This window comes from Agrilus planipennis, unplaced genomic scaffold (genome assembly GCF_000699045.2).
Source record: "Agrilus planipennis isolate EAB-ADULT unplaced genomic scaffold, Apla_2.0 scaffold240, whole genome shotgun sequence".
NCBI classification, from domain to species: domain Eukaryota; kingdom Metazoa; phylum Arthropoda; class Insecta; order Coleoptera; family Buprestidae; genus Agrilus; species Agrilus planipennis.
Genome location: NW_020439153.1, coordinates 346,096 through 355,424, shown reverse-complemented (window position 1 = coordinate 355,424; position 9,329 = coordinate 346,096). Strand labels below are relative to the sequence as shown.

The 9,329-nt window shown below is 30.8% G+C and overlaps 1 protein-coding gene and 1 long non-coding RNA gene across 5 annotated transcripts in view; one reads left to right on the top strand and one right to left on the bottom strand.

The window, feature by feature from the left end:
- Positions 1-6,499, bottom strand: part of LOC108739725 (aromatic-L-amino-acid decarboxylase) — a 15,085-nt gene extending 8,586 nt beyond the window's left edge. The window contains exons 1-3 of one of the 3 annotated variants that reach the window (XM_025977864.1): positions 5,340-5,512; positions 3,858-3,939; positions 294-414 (exon numbers count right to left, since the gene is read on the bottom strand). In XM_025977864.1, the coding sequence (XP_025833649.1) occupies positions 294-414; positions 3,858-3,937 (201 nt within the window). In that variant the 5' untranslated portion in view covers positions 3,938-3,939; positions 5,340-5,512. Of the gene's footprint in view, positions 1-293; positions 415-3,857; positions 3,940-5,266; positions 5,513-6,320 lie in introns of those variants that run through there. The other 2 variants (XM_025977862.1, XM_025977863.1) reach the window with 2 other exon arrangements.
- The window catches only part of LOC108739726, a 50,886-nt gene that overhangs the window by 9,070 nt on the left and 32,487 nt on the right, over positions 1-9,329 (top strand). The window lies entirely within an intron of this gene.

Sequence of the window (9,329 nt, the reverse complement as noted above, 5' to 3'; positions counted from 1 at the left end):
CCACTTCGAATTATTTTATTCGATTAAGCTAACGTGCCTATCACGTTGAGGTTGGCTACGCCGGGATTCGTTTTCAGCAAGTAGATATCCACACAAGTGGACCTTGTTGGAGCATACGTAATCCTAAAATGTAGCATCGTGCTACAGATGGCGTTTACTGCGCCATTTGTAGTATTTTCTATACTTCGTTTTTAAACGATTAAAATCGTAATTACAAATATTTTCACCGTAAAGTTTACTTAAAAAGATACTTTTGATAAGGGGAATAAATTATTTATGGGTAAAATACTTACACCGGGCATGATTACTCGTTCTACGTCATTGAGTACATCTTGCCATTTTTCAGGGGTGCTGGGAGGACCATCAGGGATTAAAGGACGTAAATATCCTGGTTCAACGGTAGGTAGTACTCGCCTATAGATAACACACGTAGAAATTATTGAGAAAATGAACAACAAAAAATTACCTAAATATTAAAGCGATTTAATAAAATTTGGACACGAATTCGTAAAAATAAAATCCCAGCAGAAATAATTTATTTGGTATTTTACTTGATATTACAAATTTAATTGTAATAATTAAGAAACGAAATAATTTTTAAAGAAACATGTCAAAATTAAGATTAGTACAAGTTACCTAATAAATTCTACTATTTTTACGGCTAATTCAGTAATTTACAATCGAAAATTCTAATAAAACAATTGTCATAAAAATTAGTTTTCTCCGTGTAAGTGTTCTAAATTGTCCATTTTAATTCTATTTTCCCAAGACCACCTATTTATGTTTCTTAATAACTTTTAATACGAGAAATATTTAAATAAGAAATATTTTCGAATACTACGTATCCTACTTTATTTTGCAAATTTCAGTAGTTGAAGGGTTGAAGGATGTTTGAGTAAAATGTGTTCTCAATTTTTTATTTCTGTTAAGAATTTCTTTGAGAAATTTGTGTAGAAGTCTCATACCGGGGACATATACAAAAAGTCTACTTTCTTAAATTTAGATTAAGCGAAAAAGAAATTATTTATTGTAAGCTAATAAATAGTTATAGTATACCGGAATTCGAACAATTTCTACTTGGAATTGATGTGTTTATGTAGTTTTATGAAGTTATAGAATAACCCAAAACAAAGTCGTCAAGTAATTATTGGCAGTTAAAATTAAAGAACATTACTTACAGTTTCGTTTGAACATGCAATTTAAATTATATTACGAACCAAACATTTACACAATACGAGAAAGTACTCGCAACAGTAGAAGTTTTTATATTCTGAGACAGGTCATGGCCAATACACAGAAACGATCAAAAAATAATAACTAATACCTGTATACTATAGCATTAGATATGTAGGTAGATATCTATCTAGATACGTCATAATTTACTAGATTGTATGCTACATTTTTTTCTTCGAGTGATCATATACCAATTAAAAGTAAAAACAAAATTGCAATAAAGCCCTTTGTTAAATTGCCAATAAACTAATTACAAAACAAAATAGTGGATAACCTTGCGCAGTTTTACTTCCGTTTTTGNATTTCTACGGCAAATTCAGTAATTTACAATCGAAAATTCTAATAAAACAATTGTCATAAAAATTAGTTTTCTCCGTGTAAGTGTTCTAAATTGTCCATTTTAATTCTATTTTCCCAAGACCACCTATTTATGTTTCTTAATAACTTTTAATACGAGAAATATTTAAATAAGAAATATTTTCGAATACTACGTATCCTACTTTATTTTGCAAATTTCAGTAGTTGAAGGGTTGAAGGATGTTTGAGTAAAATGTGTTCTCAATTTTTTATTTCTGTTAAGAATTTCTTTGAGAAATTTGTGTAGAAGTCTCATACCGGGGACATATACAAAAAGTCTACTTTCTTAAATTTAGATTAAGCGAAAAAGAAATTATTTATTGTAAGCTAATAAATAGTTATAGTATACCGGAATTCGAACAATTTCTACTTGGAATTGATGTGTTTATGTAGTTTTATGAAGTTATAGAATAACCCAAAACAAAGTCGTCAAGTAATTATTGGCAGTTAAAATTAAAGAACATTACTTACAGTTTCGTTTGAACATGCAATTTAAATTATATTACGAACCAAACATTTACACAATACGAGAAAGTACTCGCAACAGTAGAAGTTTTTATATTCTGAGACAGGTCATGGCCAATACACAGAAACGATCAAAAAATAATAACTAATACCTGTATACTATAGCATTAGATATGTAGGTAGATATCTATCTAGATACGTCATAATTTACTAGATTGTATGCTACATTTTTTTCTTCGAGTGATCATATACCAATTAAAAGTAAAAACAAAATTGCAATAAAGCCCTTTGTTAAATTGCCAATAAACTAATTACAAAACAAAATAGTGGATAACCTTGCGCAGTTTTACTTCCGTTTTTGAAGGTCTATCGTAGGACATAATTGAAATCTATTCGTTATTAGTTATTGTTTTATTAGTCCTGTCCAAGTAGTCGGCTCCAAAACGTAATGGATAGAAAAGGATAGGTGGAAAACGCTAGGGAAGTCAGCAAGGAGAAGGAGAGAACGGAGAGACACTTTGACACACGAAGGGCTAACATACAAGAACTTAAAACCTCTTAATAGAAATTTTACGTCCTTAAAAGTTTCCGTCGTCATAAGTATAATTTTAAAGTAGGTAATACAAAAATAATTGTAACAAGGAATGTTTAGTTTTTTATGATTTCTATTCGCTCAATTTTCAGGAAATGCATATTGATTAATCCACTTTCATATACCCGTACCAGAATGCCTTGAATATTAGTTTATTTCCATCATAAGTTCGATTACTTCACTGTAGTTTCGTAAAATCATTACCAAATTTATATAAATACAACTTTATTTACATATATTTGAAAGGTACAGATGTGTTGAAGATAGAAACTTCTATTTGTTCGAAAACTATAACAAAATTAGACGGTTTCTTCATCATGAAAGTATACTTCAAATAATTTTGTATAGGTACATCACGAAAAGTCTTGGAAAACAAATTTTTTTTCTTTCTTTGAGGCTGTCAATTGGTGTTCAGAACCATTAGAAACTTTATTACCTACTAGTTTACTCCTTTTTGCAATTTTTTACTATAATTTGCATCAATATAGAAAGGCATGTATGAGCCAAGCGAATAGAAGTGCGAAACATAATTTTTATTTTGAAATTTTGACTTGCAACTCCAAAGAACATGAACAAAGTGAGTGTTGTCGAACTCTCTTTTGTTTTCACGGTTGAACCAAACCTAATCTAATTCTATCCCAACCTTAAAACCTAAGTCATTTGAAACGCAGACAGAAATCGTCACAACATTGATAGGTAACTGAATACATTACGTAAACATTTTCAGTTTAAAGTCGACATTTCCAGATTCAAGTCGAAATTTTGAGTTCCATATCGAAATTTCGAGTTATGGATCAAAAGGACCCCGCTAGATCCTTACGGAAAATGGCCCACTGTCAAACTCTTTAAAACTGTGGATTCTGGTAGTTAAATCAAAAGTTTCATTGGGCTTTATGTCGTAAAAAGTCATCATTTTTAGATATAGTTCTTCCTAATTGCATCTTGGACGTCCTTACGGAAACATGGTACTTTAAGGGACCTTATTTCAAAAAGAAAAGAGTTTTTTCAACTTAGCACCCATTGAATCTTTTGATCTACAAGTAGAGGACTACCAGAATCCAAAAGTTTGACACAGAATCGTTTTGAGCTAGGATCTAACGGGGTCCTTTAAAAAAAGTTATCTTTGACTCGAGTACAATGTACATATTGTTTGCGCGAATGTCTGCTCTTAATGTTGACTTGATAGTAGCACAAACAAGTAGTGTCTTACCTGTCCCGGATATTTTCCAAGTAATCGGCAGCATAGTCTATCATAGCCTTTGCGAAATCTTTAAACTCGCTGGCCTCCATTTCTGAAAGCAAAATGAACATAAACGAGAGAACGTGATCCCAAAATTACATTATCGATGTTTCTATTGAACGATGCGAAATTTCAAATTACGAAAGCGCGCAAATAATAATCTAGTTAAGTACCTAGACGCTATTTCAACTAACAATGTCACACATGCAAGTTTATTAACCAACGAATCTAATAATTAAGTTTCGAAATAAGTAACAACACTACAATTATTATGTTTAATTGATTGGAGACAATCGTAAAATAAAAGTAGTAAATTAGTAACGGCTTTCGCGGTCGGTAGATGGACTAATGCTGTCCTGATTCGGGTCCTTCCATACTCGATACTAGATGTGTCCACTTGGATATGGCAGATGGAAGGATCTCTGAAGGAGCTCGCCACTCGTGGTAGCGAAACGTTAGGAAAGAACTTTACATTTTTATAATTTCTGACTGTTTATTCAAAAAATATTCTTTTTTCATAAAATCAATCAATCAAGATCCTAAATGTCAACAATAGTTTTTTTAATACAACCTTTTTATCATAAGGTTTTCATTACATACATTCAACAAACAATTTTCCCAAATTCTTTAACAAGTACCCTTCTGGGGGAAATTCCACTCCAAGAGCTCTATTATAATATGAAAGAAGAGCATAGAAATAAAAACTGCCACTCCATTTTCAAAGCTGAACTCAATCCAAATCTCTTGAATCTATACGATTTCCAATATTTCTGATTCCGCCCCTGTGTGATCTCGAATTTAAGTCACGGACATGACTTAATTATGTCAATAAATGGTATCATAACAAGCGTTTATCTAATAAACCTGAACTTCCGACACGTTTACGAAGAGGTCAAGATTCATCTGTACTACAGTATCTAAATACACAACATTTGTCTTCGAATTAAAAAGTAATCATTTCACTTTTACTTTTCAAGCAATTATCTCCGCTATTTTTAATTAATTTCTGATGCATCAAAATTTGAATGACAAAGATAGCTATTTTTTTTTATTCTTTGATACGAAATATTGGTGAACGCTTTCAATATATTCTCAAAAAACAATATATACATGCTTAATTATCAACAGTATTTTAGAACGAAAAACTTTTTAAACAAATTATTCAAAATATAAAATCACACAGAAAGCAGCTAAACTTTTTTAAAAATTTTAACTTCTTAATTTGGATTTCTAAAATAACAGATAAGCATTCAACAGCATCCAGCAAATGATAAAAATCCTGTTCACAATAATTCACAGCACATTTTCTATTTCAAAAAAAAAAGGAAAAAGACAATGAAAGCACACAGAATACGCAAAACGACATCCTGATGACAAACCGCCTTTAAGTAGAAAGTCCTCTTTTGACTGTGACATTTCGTTTCGACGACTTAAAATCTACCACACACACACCTTCTTCTGCGAGTCGACTTCCTGGTGAACGAACACTTATCAAAGATACGACCGATTTTATAGTCGCGAATACTCCGTTACTTCGACGTCGACGAGTGCGCGATAAACCAGCTCTTGGGCCGCCGTTCGTGGGCTCTTAAATCCGAATTCGCGACTGCCAAGAGTGGGGCCAATCGATTAACGCCAGAAGGTGCTCCATGGAATGACCAGTAGCTCCAACATTCTTTTCTTCTGAAAACTGTCCCGGTTAAACCCATATCGAGGACTACGTCACTCATTTGAATTCGAAATAAAAACAAAAATGTACCAGTGTTACTAATGCTGTGACCATCAGAAATTACCTAATTATTAGCATTCTTCAGTAAAATTACAATTAATTAAAACATAAGTCAAATTTCTCGTAACATGGGATTACCCATTATTTATATGTAAACAAAAATGAACGAAAATATAGTAAATATCTGCAAACTAATAGGTCTATTGTTGCTTCCAACATGGCGGTTAGTGGCCGCCATGTTGTGTTAATATGAATTTACACAAAATGCAGGATATAGACTTCCGCCTTCGTGTAATATTTTCTCAGAGCAACCCTGTGAAGGAATTCCTTTTACTTCAATTAAGTTTTGAGATATAGTGAATGATATGAATTCTAATGTGTGCAGAATGGTCACTATGTAAGGCATACATTTTATCTTAGGATAGATTGGATATTAACAAAATTCAAAAAAAAATTCGAAAGACATAAAATACCTTATTTCAAAAAGAAAAGAGTTTTTTCAACTTAGCACCCATTGAATCTTTTGATCTACAAGTCGAGGACTACCAGAATCCAAAAGTTTGACACAGAATCGTTTTGAGCTAGGATCTAACGGGGTCCTTTAAAAAAAGTTATCTTTGACTCGAGTACAATGTACATATTGTTTGCGCGAATGTCTGCTCTTAATGTTGACTTGATAGTAGCACAAACAAGTAGTGTCTTACCTGTCCCGGATATTTTCCAAGTAATCGGCAGCATAGTCTATCATAGCCTTTGCGAAATCTTTAAACTCGCTGGCCTCCATTTCTGAAAGCAAAATGAACATAAACGAGAGAACGTGATCCCAAAATTACATTATCGATGTTTCTATTGAACGATGCGAAATTTCAAATTACGAAAGCGCGCAAATAATAATCTAGTTAAGTACCTAGACGCTATTTCAACTAACAANTTTATAACAAAGAATTCTTTGCCTTCCAGCGTTATTAAACGATTTATTTGGTGTAAGTAAATGGCAAATAATACTTTGTCCTTGTGCGTAGCTACCTATAACTGTATGTAGTTTATTTATGCTTTAAAATATTTTCACTAATTGACTTAAACTCTATATATAACAAAATTAGGTAATTAACTCACTACATTAATTATTTTGCTGTCTACACCATTTAAAGAAAGTATTATTACTTGCTTAACAACCAGGTACGTACCTAGGCAGTAAAGAAAAATTTTATTCTTTTAACTATTGCTCATAATCGGTTATGAATTTCTACAAAACTCAAAATAAGTTCAATGCAAGTAATTAGCTGACGATAAATCTATATTGATTTGACACAAGTTTGTGTAAAGTAAAATTCGATTTAGAATAAACAATAATTGATTGACTTGACTTTACAAAACAAAAACCATAACAATTGTTTTGTCAAACTCTGACTTCATCAGATGATGAATCCTATGTAAAAGGAGTAAGTCAAAGGTCCAATTCAGGATGAGTCTAAAAAAAGCAGTTTTTTCTTCTATTTACCAATAATGATTCCCTTTATGGAATACCTATATGGGGTTGGATTTATACCAAAGCTTATATAAATACAACTACAATATTATTCTTGGCTGCCTTTGCCCAATTTCTTTCCCTTTTTGCTTTGGTCTGCTTCATCCAGTCTATGTTTTCTTTTGGTCGATTCATTATTTCAGCCTAGCTCGGTTCTGTCCTGACCCTGACTATAGAATTCTCTTTTAAATGTTGCCTGGTTTCTTTTTCCTTTCTATTTTTCATGCTCTGCATGCCTTTTCTTCTTTCCTTAGCCAGTAAAATTCCCATTTCCATTCATTGCAGCATCTAAACCTCGACATCATTTTCAGCTTATTTTTATTCCCTTTCAGTTCCAAATATTTTGGCATTGCTTCAGTTATCCATCTCTTATAGTCTTTCGTCTAGTTTATTAAGTTTTCCAGATCCTGCCTCTAAACATATTAACTTTGTCTTATTCTCTTCCAAGAAAATGACCTTTTGGTGTGAATCTCTTTAAATCCAAGGTCAACCTTTTTACCTACTCTGAACGTTCTTCCGTGTTTCTCTAGTTTGACTTTACCAAATTTCAATTTCATACAAAAAAGTACTCTTAAACAGAATATGAGATATCATCATTCTTCTGCAAATTTTCCTTTTCCAATTGCCCATACTTGTCTTGATTCTTGCTAAATTTTTCGCAGTTTTCTATTGAAAACCGATAGATTCTTAATTTTTTATATAAAAATCAATGAGCTGTATTTATATAACATCTAATTAATAGAGAGATTTAATAACTACATTGTGTTTTTCTCTTCCATTCTGGCTTTGATTTTGATATTATTATCTTTAAAAGTATTTAATTTTTATTATTGCATTGACAATTGTTTCGCAACATTATGGTTACATTAGATATTAAACAAGCATTTAAACCTACTGGAAATGTTACTTCTTTTACTAATTGTGTTATAATAACAAGTATTAATATTTCAGTCAGGTTAAAGTTATTTTTTTAACTTCTAAAAATGCCGCAAAGAGGTTAAAAAATTGCCAACGCAATAAAAAAGTAAGTAAATTATAAACAAAACATTAATTTTACATTAAGTTCAAAGTAATAATCTATTTTATAATAAAGAATAAATGGACGCATTTCAGTTTTAACATTATTTTCTGAAAAATAATTTCTAGAATCTTACTTGTCTTTTATTTTTATTTTTTGCTATATATACATTGATTTTATTATTCCAATTATTCAATGAGGAACAATAAGTTCAATATTGTAATACCAAAGTCATATTTAATTAGAACCTTCGTGCAAAACTGATGAAAGTAAATTAGTTATTTTTGTCCTTATATTCTTACGTGAAATAGTTCACGATTGCTTTGTTACACGTATGTAATTGTAAGATACTTACTTAACCAAATTAATTCATTGTTAAGGAATAGTTACACCAAAATATAGGACAGTTTTCATAATTTGAAAAAACATGTAGCTGGAAAATATTTCCACACAGTTTTCGTTCGTGAAAAAATGCTGACAAAAAATATGTAACTTCTATGTTTGGTGAACATTTTGCCTTACCTGTATATGGGAAAGGATACCATTAATATGCGACAGGTCAAAGTCTAGAATAGTATAACCGACAAGGAAGAGAGTTGATTTTTTTTCATGTCTAGATAAATGTGCAATACTTACAATACCCAAGAATAAAACGTTAATACTGTAATAGAAAGTGCTAAGTCATACCATACACTACTTCTCAAAAGTAGAAGTGTAAAATTGTACCTATTTCAAAAACAATTCATACTTTTGATATTTTATATGTTCAGTTTTGAAATAAGTATGACAGTCATAATTTATTATTCAATTTGACTTTTTCTTCAGATTTTATTCAAAAATACCAAAAACCGTTGAAGTTTTAAATGAAAAACAGAATCGAAATAGAATAAAAAAGGCTGAATTATTCTTAATTCCTATTTTAATAATTTGATGGTATTTTTTATTTTGATCAGAATTCTTGAAAGAGACTGTATGTATACTGGTACACTCTTAACAGTTATTAATAAATATTCATTTAAATATGTTAATTAAGAAGTCCTTTCGCCTGAGGTATTTTTTAAAGTACTTTTGATGAACCGGAAAGCTCATTTTTATATATTTTCTATTTGAAAACATAAACAACCAAACGCCTAAAATAAGATCTCTCAAAAATCATATTTTAATATT